This window comes from Pholis gunnellus (assembly GCF_910591455.1).
Source record: "Pholis gunnellus genome assembly, chromosome: 14".
Classification (NCBI taxonomy): domain Eukaryota; kingdom Metazoa; phylum Chordata; class Actinopteri; order Perciformes; family Pholidae; genus Pholis; species Pholis gunnellus.
Genome location: NC_136541.1, coordinates 11279334 through 11306470, shown reverse-complemented (window position 1 = coordinate 11306470; position 27137 = coordinate 11279334). Strand labels below are relative to the sequence as shown.

At 41.2% G+C, this 27137-nt stretch overlaps 1 protein-coding gene across 2 annotated transcripts; it reads right to left on the bottom strand.

Annotated features, from left to right (window-relative positions):
- Positions 1-991: 991 nt before the first annotated feature.
- Positions 992-26103, bottom strand: slc1a7a (solute carrier family 1 member 7a; the record flags this gene model as incomplete). Of its 2 annotated transcripts, none has more annotated exons than XM_079172820.1 (11): positions 992-1258; positions 2203-2308; positions 2660-2794; positions 5081-5275; positions 6021-6254; positions 7115-7214; positions 7480-7711; positions 8229-8271; positions 10663-10878; positions 20482-20561; positions 25963-26103. In XM_079172820.1, the coding sequence occupies 11 exons, from the start codon at positions 26101-26103 to the stop codon at positions 992-994; spliced, it is 1749 nt and encodes a 582-aa protein (XP_079028946.1). The 2 variants fall into 2 exon arrangements, with proteins under 2 accessions (XP_079028946.1, XP_079028947.1); XM_079172821.1 differs by having other exon boundaries at positions 2209-2308.
- Between the last annotated feature and the right edge of the window lie 1034 nt (positions 26104-27137).

The following is a 27137-nucleotide window of genomic DNA, read 5'->3' as shown; positions in this document are numbered from 1 at the left end:
CCTGTGATTGTCGACTTGTGTTGTTTGTGTTGTTTTCAGGGTACTTCATTAGCGCACTGGTCCCACATGCTTCTCCTTTGGTCGTTTAAGGCAAAGAGGAAATACAATGGGGTGCATAGACAACTTAACATGACTTCAACACAAGGACAGACGCTCGTCTTCGATTTCATCGTGACCTTCATCGTCTTTTTGTCTTGATTCTGGCAATGACCGTACAGTACTGCAGGTATGAGGCAGAGGACCCACTTAGACTCAGGACAACAAGGCAGAGAAGAGAAGTGGAGGGAAAGATGTGGCTGGGAACATTTGATAAATCCAAAATATGAGACATTTGTTTTCCTGAATGTGACCCAAACTGTTGCACATGTGTGTGTCAAAGTAAAGGTTTCTTGTGAAAGCTAAGTTATCTTGTATTGTCCCACTCTTGGTTGTGCGCATTATTAAGTCCGGTAATTTATTGGAAGAATGCTCCAAAAAACCCAATTCTGCAAAAAACATACCAAAACCAGATCAGAATTAATAAACAGAGTTATGAGTGGATGTTTTCTGTCCACAGAGGGATAGGTTCCTTAAATTACATCTGGTATTTGCCATTACGTTCTCCATTTCCGCTCCACTGAGAGGGGCTGACTCACAGATCTGGGGGGATTTCGTAAAAGCTTGAACAAGATGAGTTCTCCCGTTTGAAATGACTGTCGGCTAGAGCAGTGCACTCTCACTGCTTGTACCAAATAATACACATCTGATAAATATGTACACACACAAACATATACACAAATGTGGGTTGTTATTCATGTTCTGTAGAAAAAACAAAAATAGTCTTTTTTTTTTTTTTTCAGGGTCGTCTGTATTTATCCACCCTGGGCTGCTCTCCTTCTCGGAGGGGAAATGCATGTGAACTTAATCACCTCAATCTTTAATATGTCTTCCTCTCCTGCCGGTCCTGCAGCCGTAGACGTGTCAGTAGCTGTTGGCAGGGCAGCTGCTTTTATTATACATTAGTCTCCAGCCCGTTCATATCAATGGAACAGTGTTCCTTATCCCTGTGCTCTCTCTTGTGGTGAGAGGAGTGAGCGTGTTTCTTCTTCTCTAGTGGCCGGACGCCTTCCTCCAGCTGCATCAGGCGAGCCACATCTGGGGAGGGGTGGCCGTGCTTGCTGCCTGGTGGAGGCGGCTGGTAGCAGCCATTCTTCTGATTCTGGTAGGCCATCATCTGCTGGATGCTTATCATGGGCTTAGTTTCACAGATCAGAGGCACCTGGTGGACGCAGCGATCGCGGAGGAGAAGAATCGGAATTACATGAATTTTAAATGTGCAGATATGTCTTTCATACAAAAAGGTTGAACACTGATTTCATGGAAACGTTAATGCATGGATTATACAGCACACAGGAGAAGGTTGTTTTAAGGATTTTCTGCCAGAAAGGGTTTATTTCAACACAAACCACGATCTTTTCCTAAACCTTACCAAGTAGGTTTGTTCTGGCAGAAAGCCCTAAAAACAAACTTCTCCCATGTGCGATTACACACTGCTGTCACACTGACAGATTAAATGGCACGATGCCAAGCTTATTACTATGAAGATGAAATGTAGTCTCCTGCCACTTGTGAACATATTCACCATTATCAGAATCATTTTGGGTCCAACTGATGAATTAGAAAACGTAAAGCTTTTGCATTATTATCGATGGTAAAACTGGATAAACTTGCCAGCATGAATTTACTACAATTTCCCCTGAAAATATTCTATATTCAGCCTGAGATGAGAAGATTGATACCACTCACTATTTGTTAAATATTCAGCTGGAGCCAGACGTTGATTAGCTTAACATAATAGATGACGCAGGAAAAACAGCTGGCTTCGACAGAATGCAAATTTTTGAAGCGATACGATTGCACACAAAGATAAAAGAAAGACACGACTCGACTCAATTTCTGCTTATCCTGGAGCTTGATAATTCTTACTTCAGAAAATATACAGAGACTGCAAAGAACTGGAGTTCCTTGTGAATGTTGAAATCAGTCAGTGGCTGCACTACACACAAACACACACAATCAGTCTGTGCCTAATTGACTGCATTATAAACAAATGTTATACCATGAACAACATTTCTACGTCTTTCAAACTGAGATGCACATTCATACACACAGGTCTGTAGAGCCGTGAGAAGACAACACAGATGGTTTATTTGCCTGGCAGGATCTCACCTGCTCCCCTTCTTTGACAAAATCTTTTCTGCAGATATGAGCCATGATGCCTGTGGCCAGAGCGTCGCCCAACACATTGACCATGGTCCTGAATCGATCCCTAGAATAATCAAATGATAAAGTCATCCACCGTGTTCATGAAGCCTGGAAAAACAAGATGTTGTTCCTGATCTAAAACAATATATTTCATTGCAGTCGTAAAGTTTAAAGTTTAAAGAGTTGGGTGGCCATTTGGTTCAATCAGATTCAGGTTCATGCAATGTATTGGCTTATGATATTCCAAACACATCAAGCACGGCACCTGTGCACTGTGGCGTATGTTGGTGGAACAGTTTATATAAACTCCTACAGATTACATTCACTGGAAGACACTTGACTGTCATAACCACATGCAGAGGCCGGCTTACAGTGTGCTCAGGCTTTCACGATGGAAAGATGAACCCTTACTTACAAAGCCCAATCCACAGCGATGATGAGAGTGATGTCATCGGTGGGCAGACCCACAGAGGTCAGCACAATCACCATGGTTACGAGTCCGGCCTGTGGGATTCCTGCTGCCCCGATACTCGCTGCAGTGGCAGTGATGCTGAGGAGACAGACAGAGGAACAGGGTGCATTGTTATAATGTACAGGAGCAAAGATAAGATGGAACTGTATTAATACCGAAGGAAATTCTTGTGCCAGAGATTACAACAGAAGAATAACAAAAGACAATAGAATTAAAGATGTAAACATATATGAACAATAGAGTAATGATGATCAAGTGTAATAGAAGTAATACTGACACCAGCGCAAAACAGAATAGCATTACGAGTAAGGTAAATATAGTAAAAAATAAATTACAACAAGAACAAGTTCTAATCAAAGGTATATATGTTCTTTCTGAACTGAAGGAAGGTGAGGCTGTCAAGCCTTCCACTCAAGAACGGCGGAGAGTCTCCACTGTAAAATGAAAAGGGGGATGTTTTCTAACATCCTGTGGCCCCACAAACTAATGCAGAGAGCTAATAACATAGTGTCCCTTGCCTTTCGAAGAAATGTTCAGTTATCTAGTACCGTAGCTAAGCATGCTAGCATAATGTAGCTTATGTTAGAGCAATTAAAACAAAGTCGAATCCATTCATTAAACTTTTAGTCTTATATTTTTGGAATTAGCCTCCAAACTCTTTAGATACCAAGTATCTCTTACTCCAGTCCCATTTCCAGTGTCAGCATGTGGAGGAATACAAAGCTTGACAGGCCTATTGTGTCTTATTACAACTGCTCAGCTATAATTGGACAACCACTGCTCAGGAGTGCAGTGAAGGTAGATTTCTTTTGTCAAATCATATGGTTTTCTCATGGCCCTCTAGCAAATGTTCTGAGGCCGGTTTCCCTATAACCTACTAAATGGTTTTGTTGCCTAAACCTAAGGTTTGTTTTGTTGCTCTCTGAAAGCCAGCATATTGCGAGCCTTTACTATTTTACTTTAAGTACATCTTGATGAAGATACCTCTGTAGTAGGTATTTGAATACTTCTTCCACCCCTTTGTGGCGAGAATGATTGAGCGGATGTTTTGTTCGAGACATGGACCTCTGAGATAAACTGTCTCTCTGCAGGGCTGGGGGGGGGGGGGGGGGGGGGTTGGGGTTAGGTTAGCATGCAGATGGAGCAGCTTCATGGTCAGCAGCCAAACGGCACGGGAACAGGATGCAGAGAGAGGGAAAAATTATTATAATTCTGGCGTGACAAGGGAGATGAGTAATACAGGTCATATGGGTTTTACCGCCAAAGGGATTATGAGGGAATGGCACAGACTGCCTCCATGAGCAGAGGTCTGCTTAATGTTATTACAGAAGGACATGTCATGAAATCAGAGGAGGAGCAGACCATTCTGCTGGACCTGAGTGGGCTAGTTCACCTGTGCTCAAATGTTATGTGGTGGTGGACGTTGGTGGGAAGAGGACCATTGGTGTTTTTGTCTGTCTGTCTGTCTGTCTGTCTGTCTGTCTGTCTGTCTGTGTCCCCGGGGCTTCCAGACTGATTTAGCAGAAATCAGATCAGACTAAGAAGCTCATATGAGGCGTAATCTGTGTGACATTTACATATATGTGTATCTAGTAAATCCCATAATATTTGTTATTAATTCAGAATTAAACTAAATATGTGACGTCAGATTAATTCACGTTGCACTCAAAACACCACGAGTATGCCCGTACCATTCTTTTGACCCAGATGAAATTTGCAAATATCGTCACACTTTGGGAGCAAAATTGCTGTTGAGATAAGACTCTGTCCAAAGAGTCATGATCATCTTAAAGGAATACTTTGACACAAGCTAGCCCAATGTATGGATGCTATACTCACATATCTGTAGAGTTGGTATGAATTTACAGGCAGCAGCTGGTTCGGTTAGATTAGCATAAAAACTGGAAAAAGGGGAAAAGGAGCTTGCCTGGTTCTGAAATAGCTACAGCACATAACCTTCTATAAAACTACAGCTAACCACAATGTCAGCGCATAGCTGCCCCTGCTGTCTGTTGCTGTTAATGTTGGTCAGCCTGAAATATCTTGCTAAACTCAAAGCATCTGTGGGTTCATGTTTGTGTTTACTGTCACAGTAGAAAACTAAATCTTGTTCATGGATGATTACTTTTTTCCACTGGCATTATCAGACTTGCTAATGCTAACGCTACCAGCAGCTAGAATACGTGTGAGAGACATAAACTGGGGCTACGATTAGGTGGAGTGGCCCTTTAAGCCTTTTGCTTTTTTTTTTTTTTTTTTTCACTGTAAGTCATCCAACAAAATGCATTAAATCATATAAACTGCTGTTAAAAAAGATTTCGCAGTTCCGATATTGGATGAAGGTCTAAATTTAGCCTGTCTTACCTGATCGTGATGATCTGTCCAAAGTCAAGCTCATAATTATTCACTTGGGCGATGAAGATGGCTGCCACGGCCTCGTACAGGGCGGTGCCGTCCATGTTGATGGTGGCCCCGACAGGCAGCACGAAGCGGATGATGCGTCTGTCGATGTGGTTGTTCTCAAGGAGGCACTTGAAGGTGATAGGCAGAGTGGCAGAGCTGCAAACAGGAAATAATGATAATAATAATAATAATCAATTGAATAATATCACAAAATACAGGAGCTGTTTACGATGTGATTGACATAATACTCCATGTAGTAATTTTCTCTGTGGGGGCCCTTTCGCTAAACAAAGTGATGAAACATCAGCAGTGCCTTAAAACTGCCTCAAATAGGTACATTTGTAAATGTGTTTATTTAGTTGATTGATTTCATTTGAAAGCTGTTGATATCAGAACCAAAAACTAAAAGTATGTGACGGAAATGTTTTTCCCTTTTGTAACTCTTGAACTTAAACACACACACACACAGTTTGTGTTTTGATGGGGGAAAATGCTAGAACTGGGGTTGATATACATATACTGTACAAGAACATTATGTAAGTATACCAAACATTTAAGTATTCAAATAAGTTGCATACAACTGTCAAACTGCCAAATAGCCAGTAACCATGCACATTTTGATACTTTTTTTGAGATGCTGTGATAAAGGTGTGATAGAAATATTAGCTAAGGGGTCAAAAGGGTCACAGTTAAACCCCACAAACATCCATTTAATTCAAGGACAATTCCATTAGCCACTCTATTTACGGCGGCAATATTGTTTTAAAAGCATGTCTATGCTCTAACCTTGGAAGGTAAGTAGCCATCAGTTTCTGGTGAACCTTAAATTGAAGCTTATTTTTATTGAATGGTTGTACTCATTGTAAGAATAAACCTTAAATGTGCAACAAAGCAAGCCTACCTGGAGGAGGTGGCCAAGGAGATGAGCAGGGCCTGCAGAATGCCTCTGATGTAAACAATGGGGCTCTTCTTAGTGATGAAGAAGTACATGGCCGGGAGGATGAAGAGGCCGTGCAGCACTAAACCCATTACCACCGTAATGGCATAAAAACCCAGCTTCTTCCCCATGGCTGAAGGGTCATCCATCTCCAAGATCTTACCGGCAACCAGAAATACAATCCCAAAAGGGAAATACCTGTGAGGGAGGTAAAGTGTATATTCATAAAATGAAGAAATGTTTTTATTCACGGTCATGCATTTACTGTTCAACAAGACTTCTCCAACAGCCACGCTCGTGTTCCTGTGAGGCCGTACTTTGAACTAAATACTAATTTGCTCACAGTGACAGTGCTAACAGGTAGCAGGTATAGTGTTCACCATGTTCACCGTCTTAGTTTTGCAGGCTAACTTTTGCTAATTAACATTAACACAAAGTATTATTTTTTTTAAAGGTATTTGGTAATTTTGGTCACATTGGACAAATTCTGACCTGATAATGATGCAGAATCAAAAGTTAAGGGATCACCAAAGATATGACTGTCTGGAACAAATGTTATGACAATCCTTTTAATATTTGTGAGACATTGGAAGTGGTCACAGAGATACATCGTCTAGCCATGACTATCTGAACAAAATGTTCTGCCAATCCATCAGAAAGATGTTTTTGGCCTGCTGGTGGTGCTAGATGAAAAGTCGGGGTATCACCAAAGCCATGAGGATTCATCCCCAGGGCACCATGAATATCTGTACCAAATGAAACGTCAATCTGTCCAATAGTTTTTGAGACATTTCATTCAAAACCATAAATGACAAATTCAAATTGGCTCTGGAGGAAAAGTCAGGCGATCCCAAATATCAGTAGGGTTCATTCTCTGGGGAGCATGAATGCCTTTACTAAATTCATGGCCAACTGACTGACCAACAGACCAACATTGTCGTCCATACACCAAAGCTAAGAATGAGAAATTCCTAATGCAGTTTCAGCTAAAATTGTTTCAGCAAAACGGCTCACAAATGTTCTTTTATTACTTCTTATTTCAAAGATACAACGCTTACCAGATGACAATGGCAACAATCTTCAAAACTGCCTCATTCACACTCTGACAGAAGTTAACCAAAGCGCTTCCATTGGGTCCCATTCTTCCTAACATTATTCCTGTGTTGGAAAAAAAAAATACAACATTTGTTGCATTCATTAATTGATAAAGGCATCAATCGTACACCTACAATGACGCATTCAACTGTGTATATTGAAGAGTGTCATCATTTCTTTGCTCCCTCGTGGGAGCACAACACATTCTAAACGAACCTATTCAAGGATTGCCAAGACTGCAATTATGCAATTTTACATATTTAATGTATGTGCATTGTTCATGTTACTCTGTGGAGATGTGTGTGCAGGATTCATGGTAACCGCTTACCCATGGTAGCGGAAAAAATTACAATCCCCAGCACATTCATGCCGTCGCTGGTACCGGGGGAGGTTTTCATGATGACGTCAGGTGGCGGCGTGAGATCCAGGGAGAAATTCTGCACATCTGTGCCGTTGTCATCTTGGATGCCGTAGATGTAGATCCTGCGTGTGGTGATCTCATCCAGGATCTGAGCCACCGTTGGTTTGGGGATAAGCTCGGGGACTCTCTGGGTTCGATACTTGAAACCAAAACACAGCACAAGCCCCGACATCAGCAGAGTATTCATGACACCAATAGAGATGTTCAAAGCAGCAGAATGGGGGAGGGAATAACTTTTGAATGACCATGAACGCACTAGACTGTGTATTACTTCATGAACTTTGTTCCTGTGGAATATTCAAATAAAGATGATAGCACTTTTTAAACTTTTTAGCACTTTCCTATATACTAAATAACATATATTTTCATATCATATATATATATATATATATATATATATTCAATCATATATACTCATCTAAAACAAAGAATTGCTTGACATTTCGGTAAATACACCTACTTGCGTTCTTGTAGAAAGTTAGACGGTAAGATGTCTAAATAAGAAGCTACCACCAGCAACCAGTTAGCTTAGCTTAGCATAAAGACTGGAACTAGGAAATCAGCTAGCCTGTTGTCACTTCCAAATTAGTGATGGAGCAGTTTGGGTTTTGAACATCTTTTGGGATTTTTCTTTTTCTTCAACTTTTTTTACTTACCTGTTGGAAAGTAGCTTGAACCAGATTGGCTGGAAACATGTTGCTGGGGAAGAGAATTTTAAGATTTGTTTAAGTCCTTCAGATATTACTTTATACATAGGTATTTTAAAAGTATAGTTTTAAGTAAGTAAATGCAAGGTCACACTGAATAAAAACAAGAACATTCAAAAACACTATATGACAGACGCAGCAAGTTCGTTGCCACAATTCACCCTGTGAACAATAATCAATGTCGTCTACTCGCTCATGTTCCACATGAAAGAAACGTAGTTTGTGCAGTCAGTCAATATTTCTTTCTTCATTGATCTTGGCTAATTAAAGTGTTAAAATGAACTGCAGCAGAGAAGACTCAAATGAGCAGGAAGGAGTGAAACCTGAAGATGGAGCAGCAGGTGGCTTATAGCAACATGGGATAAGGGAATGTAAAAGGGGTGTATGTATATATATGTATGTATATATATATATACATACACACACATGGATCTGGAGTGGAAAATGGATGCCCAGCAACCAGACAGAGCTGAGATTAGATAAAAGCTTGTTCAACAGATTTGACTCATCCAAAAAAAGTGCTCTGACTGAGAGCTCTGAGAAAAGTCAACTAATGACCCACCAGCATGTACTAAAAACCTGTACTGTGTTGAACCAGGGCCACGCCACAATTATGTTCTGATATTAGGGAGCATGTCACACTTAATGCCTTTACTCGTAATAACAAATTGTATAACAACAATGTGGAAACAGTAGGAACACTATAGAACACAATAACACAATAATAATGCAGGAACACAGTGGAGAGCATGATGTTTCCCTTCATGCGTACCTCCGGAGGCTGCAACTCAAAAACTAGTAAATTCTCCAATAATGATTTTACATTTTTTGTCCTTCACCGCCAACTTAATGCGTTTCTGATAATAAATAGCCCTTTGGTCAAACTCTTTCACATTTTAGAATTGAAAAGGACTTACACAACAGACATTGAATGAACAGCGACATTGTCATACATTCAATGGTGTGCAGGCCCCTTTTGTTTGTGGTGCAGACTGCTGCTGATTACTAACTGCCGGCCGTTGAATAAGATTCATTTTGTAGCATTCTTTATGCAGAGAAGAACAGAATCAGCATGACAATAGTACTGGCTATGAATCCCAGATCAACACAGAACTCAAATCACAACCAACTTACAAACTCAAAAGACATATGGCACATCAGATATACGGGGACAATATGGGGGAACTCAGTACTGTAGTCAGTATGCTGCATGGATTTGACCACTTAACCAATCAGCAGCCTATTCTGTGTCTGAGCAGGCTAATGAACCACTGTGACCCCAGAGCCCCGAATACATCCAAGTATACACACACATTCATGCAGACTGTGCTCATTATGTATACCTATAGTTCACACACACACACACACACACACACACACACACACACACACACACACACACACACACACGACTGCAGACAGTTGGGACCATTTGTTGGTGCACCGATATAGCATGCCTGCATGATAGATGAACGCTGTAAAGAAGCTTTGCGAGATAAATCCAAAGCACAGCTGTGCTCTGTCAAATACACACGCACACACACACACACACACACACACACACCCGTGAATGCCACATGATCAGTACATAGTTGGATTTCATGGCTTGGCCAGTTTATTACTCCCTCTTTGTACATACGGGTTGAAAGTGACTCATTGAAATGTAATCTATTCATATGATTTGAAAAATAAAAAAAGGATAAAAAATGTTATTGACAACACATGGATTATTTTTCAATCGTTCATAGTTCATTGAACATTTGTGATGGCACCATGAAGTCGACGGCTCGGGAGCTCTCTGTGTTACATGCCGTTGACTTTAGCCCACTGACCGACTGTCACGCTGACACAGCGGCTCTCAGGGCCTCATCACCGTCATGTTTCTCACTCTACTGCTGACCCAGGTTCACCTCAAACACACGCCCACTACGTCCTTCAACAGCGCTAATTAGCTTAGCACAATAACCCATTGGCACACGAGGCTACAGGCTTTGCGCTCTGACCTCAAGCATTGCTCCCACTAGAAATATACAGGTCACGGCCACCGTGTTATAAAACAGCCTTAAAGGAAGGTGCTGTGCAGGTTGAAGGTTACAAGCAGAACATTATTTTTTACTCTCAGTGCTTATAATACATTTTCCCTTTAGTCTGCATAGAAAAAAATTAAATTAGAAAAGCCACATGATCTTTTGGTTTCCTATGTTAATACTCATCTTGCAATCCCCAGATTAATTTCGTGGTCTCTTAGAGATCAATACCATAGAAGATTTAGTTGTTGTTTTTGTACATCTCCAACACATAAAAGATAAACAAGACACTCCAAAGATTTCAAAGAATGAAGCCATCATATTCCCAAATTCTTTTAAAACCGCGGCCCTCTTACCGGATGAGATCCAGCAGAGCGTCAGCAGAGCTGGTCATCGGCTTCTGGCTTTCCCCAGTGTCCTCCTTCTGAGCGGCTCCACCTGGGTGGATGATGTACACCATGAGGATGCCCACCACCACGGCAACAAAGGTGGTCCAGAGGTAGTAGGAGACGGTCATGATGCCCAGGCGGCTGGAGCACTTGGCGTCTAAGGCAGCCAGACCTGACATCAAACTGAAGTATGGAGAGGAAGCGGAGACAAAAAGACAGGGAGGTAGAGGTTAATGTTTGAAATCGAGGACTTTGTGAAACTACTGCTAAAGAATTGATTTGTTCTGCCTCAGTGTCCGGGGGGGGGGGGGGGGCTAGCTCATTGGTATGCTGTTGCAGATGTTCAACTAACTCATTTTGTGCCCAATTGCACTCAAAGTATTTATGGACCAAATAATTAAGTGGCACTAAATTGCACAATTCAACTGCAGGTTAATGAATATATTACTACTGAGTTATAGGTTCACAAGGTTGGACTTCACAAAAGGGTCACAAGTGCATTATGAGGAAAACAAACCACCAATATTCAAAAGACTGATGACTCTTAATTATAGTGGAATATCAGAGAATATCATTCAAGTTCAACATCCATCCTAATAACATACTGTATGTGTGGATGTACAAGCAACACAACCATCAAGGCTTTGGTTAAGTGTAAGATCACACAGCTTTGACATGATGGGACCACTTAACAAAACTAAATAAGCCTATTTTCAAACCAGAGAAGCCTTTATAAGATACTGGCTCTGCCGTCTCAGGCGAGGCAATCTATGACACCTAGAGAATAACAGAGAGAAGAAAGCATCAAATTGAATGAAGTTACTCCCCAAATCCGTTTGTCTCTTTGTCTCTTGCTTCTCTTCAAAAACAAGCTAATTTCAAAAAGCTTGTTTTTGTTGCTAAGTTTCAACACATTTAACAATTCTACTGCTTTGGTAACATGTTCTGCATTACATCTAAACTGTTCTAACCATGTTTATCAAACTAATTTATTTATAAAAAGTAGTGCTGGGTAACGATTACAATTTTTAATCGCATCGTAATTTCAATATTTCTTTTTGTAGTATGGATTAGAATGAACGATACAGTGTTCAGGATGCCCTGAAGATCATATAAGGAGACATTTTTGTCTTGTAAAACAAATCTGAAAAAGATTTTTTGGTTAATTAAACCTAACCAGTTATAATTTTGACATTTGTCGTGGAAATGTAAATAAAAAGGTATAACTTTGTTACTAATAAAAAAAAAACGCAAAGTTGATTGATTTTCAAATGAGTAATACATTCATACTTAAACGCCCATTGTGACATTTCATTTAGTCTGTTTTATATCCCCTATGATTTTCCTTTAAGGAAAAATTGGTTTGGGTTCTTATGGGTTAACATGCTAAAGAATAAATGGGATACATTGCATTTAAATGGGCTGCTTTGAGTGGCCCTTCTGTTCAGATACTCTTTTTTGCTGCACTGACTGTGGTGACATTTTCTGTAAATTTTCCAAAAAAGAACAAAAGAAGAAGCATCATACAATTTGCACCACAGCTGATGTAGAAATGCAGCTGATGTCATTTGTGGGAAGGTGTCGAAATGGCGGCGCAGCAGGAAGGTGAAGCCAGTGAAGGAAGGAAGGGGGGAGAGAGAGAGAGAGAGAGAGAGAGAGAGAGAGAGAGAGAGAGAGAGAGAGAGAGCGCGTTGGAGAGATCTTAACAGGGTCTCTTGAGCTGGAATGACAAGATTCCCTGTTCAACTAATCTGCTTCTGTTTGGAAGGGGCTGCTGAGTCGTTTCCCTGCAGTCACTGTGCTCCACCTCATCCTGCCAACCCTCCATTTATCATCTCTGTAATGTCTGGCTTTCACGGTCACATTGGGGATGAGTCTGCTCAATGTTTACATCTTTAAAAAGAGTGAAATGTTTTTACTGCACTGCAGCCCCAGAATATTTTTATTACAGCTTTGGAGCCTGGGATCACAACATAGAGTATGTTCCCCTGCCTGACTTTAGCTGCACCAATACAATCAAATGTGCAGCAGAGAAGCTAAAATGTATCGATGTAGTCTACTGTCCAAACAGTCCCAGATTCATTTTTCTACATCATTTAAGCACATTTTGGACCAGGTAGGACATCAGCCTTGAAAAATAAATTGAAATCATGACTGAAATGTAGCCACAAGTAACTGAATGCGTGGGTTATGCTCGCCTGTATTTGCTTTCTTGCTGAAGGTTTGATGAGAATATTGAAATCTCCTTCTGTGTGACAGATTTGTTTTCCATGCACACAGGCTATTTCTGTGCATGTGAATACAAATAATGCCAGCTAAAATTTGATTTAAATCATTTTCTTTCAAACCAAAAAGCCTTTTATAATTATCAAATTATATATCCAGCTAAAATGCATTAATGCAACCTCAAATGGGTCTATTGGGATTGCTACTTACTTCTGCCACAAATAGAAAGAAAGGCTATCTGACCAACTGAACCGGCTCAAGCAGACACAGAAGCACACAAGAAGTGCACCAAGCCCACAGCTACAGTATGTTCCTTATCTTGTCAGTCAAAGTCGAGCTACAAAAATGTATTTCTTCCTTATAATTCAATAGGGCTAAGAATCATTATGTATTTAAAACCAGCTCTCTATTAATGAATGTCTCACTTCTCTCAATCTTGAAGGACGCCTTCTTTCAATTCTCCAGGCTGTGAACTTTGCATTGCATCTTTTAGCGCTTATGATGCATTCTTACCCAGCTGAACATCATTATGTTACTGTGCTTTGCATGAATGACAGCAAGGTGTGATGATTATATAAATGCAATTTGCAGTAAATTGTTGTTTATAAATGGGGCTATTATGGGGCCAATCATTCCTTTGGTAGGAGCTGAGGGAAGTGTGCTTGATTAGCCTCGGTGTGAATTCCTATCAAAGGTATTACAGACGGCAGTGGACTGACTTGCAAGTTATAACTATTCTGCCCAACATGTTGTTCCCATCTATTAAACATAAAAACTCTTGAAATTCACTCTCAAGGGTGCACCACCTATATCTGTGTGTTTATCGCTTTAACCGAGTGATGTGACCGGAATTTCAACGTCAATAAGATACACAGCTTGTGTGAAACCACCTTGCTCCATTTGTTATATCAGACAACAGGTGCAGCAGCAGCAGCACTGATCATTTGGGGGCTTGTCCTGGTCTGGTCAGGGATTAGACGACCTCCAGCAGGAAAATCAGAACGTTGAAAGTCAAGCTTAGGTGGATTGACGGCACAACAAAACATCAATCTTCTGGGAAATGACAGACAAACTGTTTCAACTGAATTACATGTCCAGATGTTTGATGCTGAGTTTTTACAGCAGCTCTTTGGGAAACCAGAAACTGCAACCAGGAGGTCAAAGGGGGGGGGATTACATTTGCTATTGCAGGGATTTACCTCATGACCTCCTCTTCCTCCTCCCCACGCTGTGCATTTATATCTGATGATGATATCACAGTCAAACATCGTATTTTCCGATATTATGTAGCCAATGGTACCCCGGCCATTTTGGTTTGTGACTCCTTTAACCTGCACTTGGCAACTTGGCCAACAAGTAGTGCACACCAACAGAGTGAACTAACACTCCCCGTGGTTCAGTTTTCGGTCTCCACCAACTCCTGAGCAAGATTTCTGGCTCTGTAGCTGCTAAATGCTCCACTATGTTCACCAGCTAGCTGTTCACTGTGTCTGTCCAGACTGTTCATTCCCAGGGCGTCAAATACCGACGCTTTGCCCCTTGGCGTGTAATATCGACACACGAGGCACTCTCTAGCTTCTTAATGAGACGCACTACATTGTAAATCCATCTACATCATTATTAGACAGTCAGAGAAAATGCTCCGGGAGTCCGAGGGAGTGAAGACGGTTGGTTGTTTGTGTTCCAAAGTGTTGGTGAGTTATTTTGATGTTATGTATTTTTCTGTAGTCTAATATATTTCTTAACATTTTACTTTACGTACTTATTATAAGCCCAACCATGATGTAACCCAGTGGCGGGCCGTGTGTTTTATACCTGGGCCTTCAGTGCTGTCCTACTACAGTTGAACCACCTCCTAATAACCTCACTATGACGCCAGCGTGACGGGATGCTTCGTCATTATCGGACAATGCGTATAGTCAAAATCAATGTAATTAACACAATGACAAGAACAAACTCACAAGAACCCGTCACATGTATTTATATGACAACAAAGCAGGTAGAATAACAATAAAAAAAAAAAAACACGATTCAACAGGCCTCTGCACATTCCAGCAAAACTGCGGCGATAAAACGCACATTCTGCCACACACTCAAGAGCACCATTCAAATATTATTCTTCTGCTTCATATTGACAGGAAGTTGAATAACTTGCCTGCTGATACTGAACACAGACTATATAAATTGAGATCTCTATCCTCTCTGATATCTGAGGTAAAGTGAGATTACACTGCGTCACATGCCATGTTTATAGCTGCCTCGATCGTGAGGTTTCAAGCACACGTATAGTAGATCTGCCAAAAGATTGTTTGACCATAAGGGGCTTACAGTCCGGCACCTTTGCTGAGCAAGAGATTTACAGTAATCCTTCGACCAGATGAGAGAAGAGAAGGCCGAGGCTCCTTGGAGTGTGGTTATCCATAACATCCATGAAATGTGTCTGTGACACTGTGGCCTTTGCTTCAGCAGCTCAGATCACTAGAGGCCGCGTTGATGAAGGCAGTTTCACCATTTGATGCTCCAGGGATTTTCAAAGTCTCTAGATGTCGCACTATATCAACAGCTTTACAATTCAGGATACCGTAGTGGTAGGAAAGAAGCAGATCACTACAACAAATGGTTACTACTAATGGACACAAATTAAATATCAGGAATCCAGGACACAACATTGAATGAATAATTCAAATATATTGACTCGTGTCGTTCCGGTTTCTATGAGAAACTTTGCCTTCAAGGCCTTTCCAAATCAGTTGTTAATGACACACTCATCAGTAATTCAATACAAGTCAGTGTCTGTAAAAACAGTTCAAATGAAGGTCAAGGCTTATGACGTGGGCGATTATTCGTGTACTGATCCAGTCTTTTGGAGATGTGGGCAAACGGGCCACATCAAGATGAAGCCAAGAGAGGGTCTTTTTGCCATTGCTTAATGAAAAATACTAAGCAACAAAACAGACATGATCTAAGAAATTAATAAACAATTGATTGCTTTCTCAGTTGAGCTTTGTGCTCATAGTTTGGGTCAGTGCGGTTTTATGGCCATCAGAGTGAGGGATCAGAGAAATCCTTTGTGCCCGGCAGTACATTGCTGTGTGTGTTTTCAGTCTCTCTGTATGCCGAGATTAAGAAAACCAATTCAGTATAAACCTCTTGTTCATCTAACTCTGCTGCCTGAATTGTTGAGCCGGCATCGCTGTCAGATGCTGGGTTTCTGTATACCCGGAAACGTAGAAAAAAACAATAACATCATTAAGAAACATTTCCAGCAGTCAATTGAAGAACTTGTAGAAACAAAACTCAACTGTGCTGTGGTTGGGCTCGGTAATGACTATTCTCTGGGCTAGTTGGTGACCTTTTGTAGCTTCTTGAGCTAACCGCTAACAGGCTAGTCAGCTGTGAATAGACTGATCATGGACTTGGATTTTTGTTTAGTCTGTTTCCTGTTTTATTTTGAAAGTTACCCTGCCCATGTGTAATGTTTGTTTCTACTTCCTGCAATTGTCTTCTGCCTGCCTGATGTAGTTGATTAGTCTCATGTGTATTTAGTTTGTTTGTTTCAGGTCGTCTGCTGGTTTCTATATTCAAGGCCTCATTGTGTTTAGTTTTACTCCGTGTTTAGCATTCTTAGTGTTTTGGATTGTCCCCAGGTTCCCTGCCTGTTTTTTGGCCTTCCTGCTGTAAGCTACTTTCCTCATTAAATCATTGTACTCTATTGCTGCATCATCAACTCTTCTTCATCTGTGTTTGGGGTCTAAAACTACATCAGACTTGATGACAGGCATTACGATTATCCACCATCACCGTATAGAAATAGCCAATCTTCCAGCTGATAGTAGGTCACATAGTGGCATCAGTATTACATTGAGTCTGTTTCATAACGAGTTAAACATTCCTTTTAACGAATTAGCTATACGCCCTCCTTTTAACGAGATCCTACTTGTAATTTTATATTCTTCGACGTTGTGTACTCTCCAGTGCGTATTGCAGTTTATAAATGTGTGTCACTGTCCACGAGTTGATTAGACATTCTTCCTGAATGGCCTTATAATGACGTACCTTTAAGGAATTTAGAATGAACTTGGGTCATCTCGCAGTACAACCAACGAAACTAATTAGGCTGCATTGAGCTGAAGAGACACACACATCGTGACCTGCACCACACAGCCTGACAACTAGGCGCATGGTGACCCCTCTGAGTCATCACGGCGTTAAGAGACAAAGGCTACATGGACATTTTGATGCTCTATTCACTACATTAGTGCTGTCTCACAGTTGTTTTCTATTTTGTTCTTTTAGTCAGAGAAATATTCATAACACATGTTCCAGGCTACATGATATTCATATTCCTCAAAACCTTCTAAACAACCTGCAGGACACACCCACTCAAATCTGTCTCTCAACGCTCATCTTCCAATTATTTCTTCTTCACTGTGTGCGACTGAGCATTCAGCTTAAAGCCACATGAGGAGAGACGGACTGAGAAAAAACTAAGAGTCACGTGGACATACAGATAAATACATGGAGTGAAACACAACTCTGGAAAGAGGCACTTGTGTCACAGCATCTTCAGCATCAAAAGCAAGAGTGACACATTTAGGGTTGTAACGGTATCGTGGTAATATTGACGGTTATCCTACCGTGTTGTTATCCACGGTATCGCAAAAGTAGCTTGTGAGTTAAAGGTAGAGACATGATGCTGCTTACATATAAACTAACATGCTTTAGTTATACTTTGGAACTGATGATGATGATGATGATGATGATGATGATAATGTAATACCGTTAATCTGTGATATTATTCTCATCATTACAACCCTAACATCAGTTGATGCGGTTCGGATCAGCCATATGTTTGTGCAGCTGCTGCATATCATTAAACTGCTTTTCACCTTTGACCTTCAGATCTCAGTCAAAGCATTGGTAAATAAGAGGGCTTTATCAAAATGTTAATGCTTTCTTTAACCAAAAAACCAAGAATAAAAATGTATTCTTATCAAAATCTAGCTCTATTTAATATGTGAATATAAAAGAAACCTGAAACATAAGGAGGCGGTAAGTGGAGTGCCCATTGATTCTGCGTGACGTGGACATGGGATAATCTGGTTTCCGCTTCGGCTGGTGCGCAGATGGTGCTAGGAGGGGGGGAAAAATAGGGACAGTCAGGCTATAGGGCTGGGGCGGATATTCACCCCTAGATAAGCCCTACTGTACCATGCACCATGTCAACCAGCCGGGCTTTGCGTCCCAATCTAGATACACTCTGCTGTCATGAGTTGGTCTCGCAGAAGAGAAAGACGGAGAGAGAAAAGCAGGATATCGATCAAGACTGTGTTTCATGCATTGAGGATGAGATTGACGTGCGTGTCTGCAGAGGTTTGCAAAGATATGCAGATATGCCCCGAATCCTCTGTGAAGCGCCTTGCCTTCCACCGTCATTGTCCATTCTTACCTCAAACGAGTCAAAGGAAGGCACCAAGAACACATCGTGTGTTTCAGACTCAACAGAAGCTCCAGCAGCCTGTGGAATGTTTGCCCCGATTGCCTTTACGTTCACTGAACTGCTGAAATGATGTTTAACCCGGCTGGGTTTGGCGCCCTGCCTACATGCATGTTTCAGATTAGATGTAATTAACGTCGCTTGTCCTCACGTGCCTCCTGTTTGGCAGGAGACCCGCACCGAAGTGATCTGCTCTGAATCTGTGAAACTGGGAGAGTGGACCACTAGCATGAATACATGCACAGATAAGGAGTCTTACTGCCCTTTGCCTTTTGTTTAAACAACATAGATTAAGACAGAAAAAGAAAGATGCAAGAGGCAGACACAGAAGCACAGAAAGATAGAGGCAGAGAGACAGACAGAGGGAGACCGAGAGAGACGGGCAGAGTGACGGAGGGAGGATTAACTTCTCATCCAGTCTTTGCTGTTGCACAGATTGTAAGTAGCTTATTGCACAAAGCACCCAGCATGTAACCGGTGCTTTTGCATGATTTGTTTTGGGAGTTTTTGTGTGGTGGCCATCACTGACCTCATGTAGGCAACTAAGAGCTTTGGGCCTAAAATAGTCAAACTGGAAAATCTGGCAGACTCTACGCTTCTAAGAATGCATCCAAAGCCATTAAAAGGGCAACAGGTTTACTTCTACATACACATTTCCCTTTAATCCTTGATATTGAAAAAGGTAATTGGGTGCAGAAAAACAAAATATCATCGAGGTTGTGCTTTTCATCTACATTAATCACCATACAGTCATTTTACCAGCCGTCCGGCCCCGTCTGCCTCCTCACCAGCCCTCTCTGTGTGCACTTGAGAGGGTTAGCGTGCGGCCTGCGTGTGGTAGTTCAACCTACTCCGTCGCTTATGTTGCGGCTGTTAAATGGTGGATACATTGTGTGGAGCGTCACAACCAAACTGCAGCAGCAGTGAGATGGCCAACATGTTGTATATACTGTAACTGTACATTTGTAACTTTTAAGAGTCTTCAGCGGACAAGCAGACAATACTGCTTATTTTTTTTCAACATTTCGAAACCTAATTTTATTTAGTCATTAATATATAGCAGGTTGGTTAATAGCACATTTACATCACTGCCTTTCATTAAATCAAATTCAGAACTATTCATTAATACCTTGCACTGCAATGTAACTGATCTTTAAATCCACTTTAATCCATTTTATTCAATCTTAGCTCATTTGTATCTTCTATTATATTCTCTTTTTAAATCCTGTCTTTTTATATCGACTTGTGTTTCTTTTATATCTTGTCTTTATACCTTTTTGTTTTCATGTCTTGTGTAAAGCACTTTCAATTGCCTTGTTTTTGAAAGGTGCTTCACAAATGAATCAGCCTTATCTTGTGTTTTAACAGTAATGTCCTACATTTCCCAGAACGCCTTTCCAATAAGACGAGTCTGATGGTGGTTGTGGAATAATATTGAAATAATCAACTAAAGTCAGCGCTGTCACCAGATGGTGCGTGACCTGTTTTTGTCATCAAGCACCACAAACACTTTGCAACAAGTGTGTTGCAAAGTGTCTCTGAGGCAATGTCAAAAGCACTTCAAACTAATTCACATTAATATCGGGACATTTCTTATCATGGACTGTCATTTCTCAAATGGCTACACTCTCTGCTATTCCGTGTAGTACAGGGCTCTTCATATGTAAAGTCAAACATTCATAATAAATTCTTTCTGACGTCACTACAAAGTAAAACACTTCAGTCTCAATGCTCTCAGCAGAACATACTGCAGCAGAACTAACTGCTGCCAGAGGCAAAAGCGTGCTTCCTGCCAAATTATTCGGCCAAATAATGCATCACACTCCACATTATATCTATAGGTTGAGGAGAGTGATACCAGTGACTACAGATATGTCTGCCTTGTCGTTCAGTTTCATTTAGTTTCATTTGGCTCAAACCATTTCAGCGTTGACGATGCAATACAATAAAACTGCAGAACCGCAGGTGATAGTGATAAGAATTTCAAAGCAAATCTATAATTCTTTCTGATTTACGTTCCTCTTTTTAATTCTATTATGTGTGTGGAGTTGTGTTGCTCTTACCTGGATACGACGAGGGGCAAAATTAACATTTTCAACATCCTCATCAGCAGCTCTCCGGGAAACTGGATGTACTTAACCTCCTGCAAGAGCAAGCAAAATATGTGGTGTGAGTATTTCACTCACGGTGGTGACCTGCATTATTCCTGTTGTTTATTAGATACGGGATCTGTAATGCGATGTGTTCATGGCTGCGGAGTTGTTTTCTGCACTAACAAGACATCAAGATTCAAACCGTCACCGCGCCGCCATAACATTAGACCCATTGAAATGAGTTTGACTGTCTGTTGTATTTGCATGATTGAGTTTCTTATTTGAAAACTCTCAAAAACAGCTCATGCATGGCACAGAGTTCCACAGGCATCCAGCCATAGCACTCGTTTATTTAGACAGATATTGTTAAATATTTAACATAATTATGTTCACGATGCCGAACTGAACCTTAACCCATTCCTTCCGTTATTAATCATTGTCCTGCAAGATTTTGCTGTTTCGCAAAAGAGAGTTTGATGCTAAGAAGAGTCACAAAATGCATTAATTTCTTGTAATTGTGCACATATTTGCTTTATTGCCTGGAGTTTGATGAGAAGATCGAAGCCACTCCCAAGTCTGTATGGCAGCAGCCGCTTAGCTTAGCACAAAGACAGGACACATGGGAAAGCAGCTAGCCTAGCTTTGTCCAAGCTTAAAAACCCTACTAGCACCTCTAACATTTTATATCTATTTATTTAATCTGCAGAAGGTATACAACGTATATACTGTATATGTTTATATTGTCCATCCATAACATTGTGCAGTGGCTTTCAGACTTGACTTTTAGATACATTTTCTCTCATATAAAGCATGAATGGCCCTTACATTTTGTTTAGATCTATTGAAAAGCCACCAAGCTCTTTGGCCATCCGGCTTCCTGCTATAAATTCAAGGTCTCAAACTATACTCTTTGTTGATGAAATAGTCTCTCAGGAGACTCTGACGCTGTCATTTTTTAAAATCTTTTCTCAGTTGTCGATGTGCTTTTTTCTGTGTCTGTGTGAAAGGTTTAGAAAAGGTTCTTATTATTTGCAAGGAGTTTCCGTCTATTCCAAATATCGGGATAGACTTTTATTACTGATTTAAATCAAAGATTAATGAACAGAATTAAGTCTCAGTCTAATAAACACTGTCATTAGAAATGGAGCAACTATCTACCACAGTGGACACAATGTCAAATATTATTTAATTGTTTAATGACACTGTGGTTACAAAGAAGGGCCTGAGCTGCATTGCACATTCAGATCATATCATTTGCAATTACATAACTTCTCACAAAAGCCGCCATGCTGTTGGATATGAATTATATCGTTTCATTGAATGATATCTGTTATATGTGTGTCTCCTCATCTGTATTCACAGATGCTGCCGTGTGGAGTCTCACGTGAAAAGGTTGTATGATTTTATCACGTTTCATCACGATGACTGGTTTCAGTTGTACAGCATGGCAAACAGCAGCTTGCAGAGACTTCCTTCAGATTGGTAATTCAGAATTGCAAACATGATTGAAAGCATTATTTAAATTATAAGTTGTATTTCTATTGTATGGTAAAGCAATTGTGATCAGGAAGGGACTTAATTACTGAAATGCAGAAATCTGCAGTCAAAGAGAAGTCAGATACTGCAACATATGAGACAACCAAATGTACAAAATCATTTCCACAATGTCCGTGTTTGTCTTCTTGTTTCTTTTTTGTTATGGGTTTGATTTTAAGCAGATAACACAAAGGTGTTGGATATCAGGTCTCTTAAATCCACCAAAAAAAGAACAATCCCTAACTGCAACTGAATTGCAGTGCAGCAGTAAAAAGGCAAAGCTTTATTATCTAGTTCATTTCAGAACGCGTGAGTGAGCGAGTGGATTTTCAATCTAAAGCGGCTAATAGCAGCTGATGAGCGGGCTTTGAAGGTCTGGTAGGCTCACTTCCTTCTAACTCTACACCACAAACTTGTAGATGCTGCGTTCCAGAAAACTCAGAACTCAACTCAGAACACGTCGTCACTTCCAACTCGACAAATACCGACGCTTGGTCAGTGGCCCTAAGCTTCTAACTATGACGCTTTAGCTACCCCTCTCACGGGCAGTGTATCGTTATTTGTGCTACGTCAGTTGCTCTGACTGTCTTGTAATGATCTACGCAAGTGTGTTTTATATTGGAGTTAGTTGAAAGCCTGGTGCATCAGTCCAACCGTGGGCATTTGACCAGTTGGAAGTGAGGCCGGGTTGATTGAAAAGTACAGTGGAAAGCCACTCAAAGTCGCAGTTCCTACTTGTGACGTTCCTACCTGACCTGCATGTATAGTGATGTCAAAATATGTTGATGTGTAATTGGGTAGCTGGTTAAGGAAAACAACCTTTTCTCTGTAGATATGTTCAGGTAAAAATCAGGTTGTCGCAGTCAGCCATAGTTTTTGTTTTGGTGTCATTCACCTGGAAGGTTTGGAGGTTGAAATTTGGATATCGATAGAAAAAGTTGAAACGAGTTCACCATCAGGTAAAAAAGGTGAAGAGCTCAGAACACAGACCAGACATTGGCCAAGCCAACTTCACTTAAAGCTGCAGTGTTCAATATTCTTATGTGAATAACTATGTGTAATATGAACGGTATCGGTAGTAGTGACAAACCCACAGATAATTATCACCCGTCTGTGCAGGTCCCCTCCGCTCTACAGAGTTTGGATTTGGTTTTCCGGGCCGTGCAACTTTACTGTTTTGATTCAGTCTCACCAGTCTAATCTCATCAACATCGTTTCCAGCTGAGCAGGCAGCTGTTTTCAGCCAAAAACCTTTTGTACACTACCTGCCCAACACCAAACGGCAGACAGACACAGTTAGCAACGAGCTGGTGAACATAGGGGCACATTTAGACTCTAAAGAGCCAGAGCCATTCTACTCAGCAGTTGGTGGAGACCAAAAACTGCGTAAAGGAGAGTGAATATGACCAAAACACCTGAATCTGAAATAATGCTAATGTTGCTGGGTGTGTAAATAGTCAACTTTTTGAGAACATGTTCGATAACAACTTTAAAGACTTTGATATGTTGAGGCCAAAAAAAACAGAAAAATAAAGCGGTCAAAAAAAACAAACAACAACAAAATGTCGGCGAATACTCAGAAAATCAAACAGATTAATACTTCAATAAGTATGAATTTGAAATGCATTAAGCATCTAACACAATGCAAAGATTTAAAAAACTTAACCATTATGTAAGAATAAAACCAGAAATATCAATACGATAAGTCATGAGGAGAAAAAGGCAACAGACAAACAAAACAAAGGTGAAGCGAGTACAGCACATCTGTGCAGAGAGATGGTGGAGCAATAAAAGCTTTTTTGGAGAGACGAAGCTTTTAGGCCAAATGGTTGAGTGTGTGTGTGTGTGTGTGAGTGTGTGTGTGTGTGTGTGGAGTGGTGCCAGGTACATTTTTATGCTTTGTGTTGTTATTTATCGGTCTGTGCACATATTCAGAGTGCACATGAACGTGCACGTGCTTGTGTGTACATGTGTGTTGTCCGTGTGCACGACGGACAAGCTGTTACTGAGTCCCTCATCTGTCAACAGTAGAGCAAGGACAAGCAAACCGGAGCCGTGTTTTACCGCCATAAACCGGACCATGTGGGAGGATGCAGTGATTTAGCCATTTGTTCACCTCACTGACTTTGAGCTGCATCAGCAATTGTTACAGACACAAAAAGGGTCACTTATATAAGTGTGAGTTTGGTCACATGCACATTGTGCTCCGTGTAAAAACAGACGCGCTTTGGCCCTCAACACATAAGGATCTGCTAGAAATTAATTTGATTGAACAGGCACGCTCAGATATTACCTACAAGCATGTTATGTCATAATCCCACACAGGCCAACACCCACCACCCAATTGTAAAACCTTTTCATTTTTCAAGCACCCTTTAAGCAGTAGCTTTTCTACACATGCATGCTTTCTACACAAATCAAACGTTTGTTGAAATTGCAGCATTTTCTTCGTGTCTTTCTTAGTAAATTCATTGATTATCAAAGTGCTTCGAGAAACAATCATCCACTCAGTTATCTGCAGAATTTCTCTGTTCATCTCCAGCCTCTGAGCATTCTCTGAACTATTCAATTCCACTTCCCATTCAGTCACGTGTGAATTATATAAGTGAACACAAATGGTATGTAGTTGACTTCATGTCTCTGTGAGTGATTGACAACTAATCTCCCCACTGGCAATCCTTTTCCATGGATGCACTGAGTCCAACTGAGAAGCTATGGGCAATCTGAGCGACTGATGAGACACTGTTTTGCATTTTTGAAAAGCAGAAAAAAAAACAATTCTCGTGTCTTTTTCCATTCGGCTTCAGTGTGCCCGTTGCATCAGACAAATTTACTTTTGGATGAACCAATTTAATGCCATTCTAGGAACAAGCTCAGTACTGTCATGCAGTGTTTCTTTCTTCTTCTCTCATCAGAAACGTCTTAATGCTGTATTTTTTACACTCTTTTGCAATTCCAGTGTGAACAAGGTAAAGACACTCATAACATAGTCCTGTCTTTTACATTAATGGTCCTATTGTGGTAATGAAACCTATACTTTGGTAGAATTAGATGGGCTTGAATAGGCAAAAAGAGGCTGGTTTTTAAAGTTGAGATGAAAACCTTATTATCTGAAGTGAATTTGTGTGCGGCTGAGTGTGTATACTGTGAATTCTTCCCATTGTAGAGTCTTAAGGGTGCAGTGTGAAGGTTTGGCGGCATCTAGCAGTGAAGTTTTAGATGGCAACCAACTGAAACTTCTGAAGTGTGCCAAGCGTGTGGTGGCCGACGTGAAAATGTAAATGTAATGTGTTTGGTTTGTCCTTTCCGGGCTACTGTAGAAATAAGGCGGCTTGCTACATATAGATAAAAACGTCTCATTCTAAGCTAACGAAAACACAACAAGTCTTATTTTCAGTTGATTAAAGAAAATATTAATATAATATTCCATTCCTGCCTTAATGCTATAGGTTAGGGTAAAGGTTGGAGTTTGGCATGTTGCAGTTATGATGAAGCCTCAGAGGAGGTGAGTCAATATTGTGCCCTCACAAAGATACATATATATGTTTGTGTGTGTTTTGCACAAATAACATACATGGCTATTTGTTCTCCGCTTTTGGTTAGTGGATGGACATTTGTTTTCATTCGTGCCTTAGTGTAAGTGTGTGTGTGTGTGTGTGTGACTGTGAAGATGTTGGTGTGCAGCACATGGAGTGGAAGTTAAAAGGCAGACGCAGGGAACAGGGAATTGCTTGTATTAGGAGTTGTGGTGTCCAAATACATCATGGCGTTTAAGAAGGACACAGGGGGCCACACACAGACACTGGAGGGGGGAGATAAGGAAGGCAGGCGGGTGGGCAAGTGCGTAGTGTGTGTGTGTGTGTGTGGGAGGGAACCAGGCGTCACAATCATCACCAGGCATTTTATACAACTGACCTGCTCGGAGAGCTGCTTGCCTCTGAGGAAGAAGCCCATCAGGCAGCCAATGACCACGGCCAGCACAGAAAGGATGAGCAGTCCGTTCTGCTTGCAGACATTCTTCACCCGCCCCCACACTTCATCCAGAGCCACTGCCATCCTCCTCCTCCTGCTTGTCCTGGTCCTGACTGCTACTTCGCAACCCCCCCCCCCCCCCCCCCCCCCTCCCCCCCGCCGGAGAGAAAACCACCAGAGCAAGCGCCCCCCCCCCCCCCCCCCCTTTTTTACCACTTATTCAGCCATATAGAGCCAGCCCAGGGCCAACAGCCGCCACCACTCCGGAAGAAATAGAAGAGCGTTAACGCGGCAGGTGGGGCGAGATAGAAAGGATGCAGACTGATGACGGAGTAGGTGGGATTGAGAGAAGAAACGAATGAGAAAGAAAAACTTTAAAGAAATAAAAAAAGTTGGGATTTGGTTAACAGCGGGGAAGGAGGGAAGGGGGTTAGAATAAAGTTAAAGAGGTAGTCGTCCAAAAGCAAAGGACTTCATGAGTTTGTGCGTTCCTCCTCCGAACAGCTTCCTTGATTATTCCACATGAGACTAAGCGCTCCACACACTCTCGATCTCTGACTATCTGCGTCTGTCTCTCTCTCTATCAGTCACCTCCCCCTGTGTCTCGCTAACCCCCCCCCACCCCCCCCCCCCAACGCATTCCTCCTGGTGGCCAACAGGGGGCTCTGCGACAGCTGGTGGTATTGTCCTCAGGGTTAATACTACGATCCTATTAGGCTGCGCTGCACGACTCAGATTTAAGGGTGGATTAAAGAGCTCTCTGAACAATTGGACAGCGGATTGTCCCAGACCACAGAAAAAAAGAAGAAAAAATTGCTGAAGTGACATAAAGTAAATAACAGCTACAAATAAAAACAGGAACTTACAACCCTGGTGAGTTGCTGACTTGTTTCACAGAGGTACAGTAAATGCTCGGCCATAACGGCGATGACACAATTGAAGGTAAACACAGAAATAAGTACTTGAACACACAGCATGTGGCCCATAATTCATGTTCTCAGGCACAACAGAGACAATGATATCGACCCACTCATCCAACGAGTAAGATATAACATATAGAATGCAATTTCTGGATTTCAAATTGTAATCCCTGACTCTACTCATTAGCGAAAAAAAGA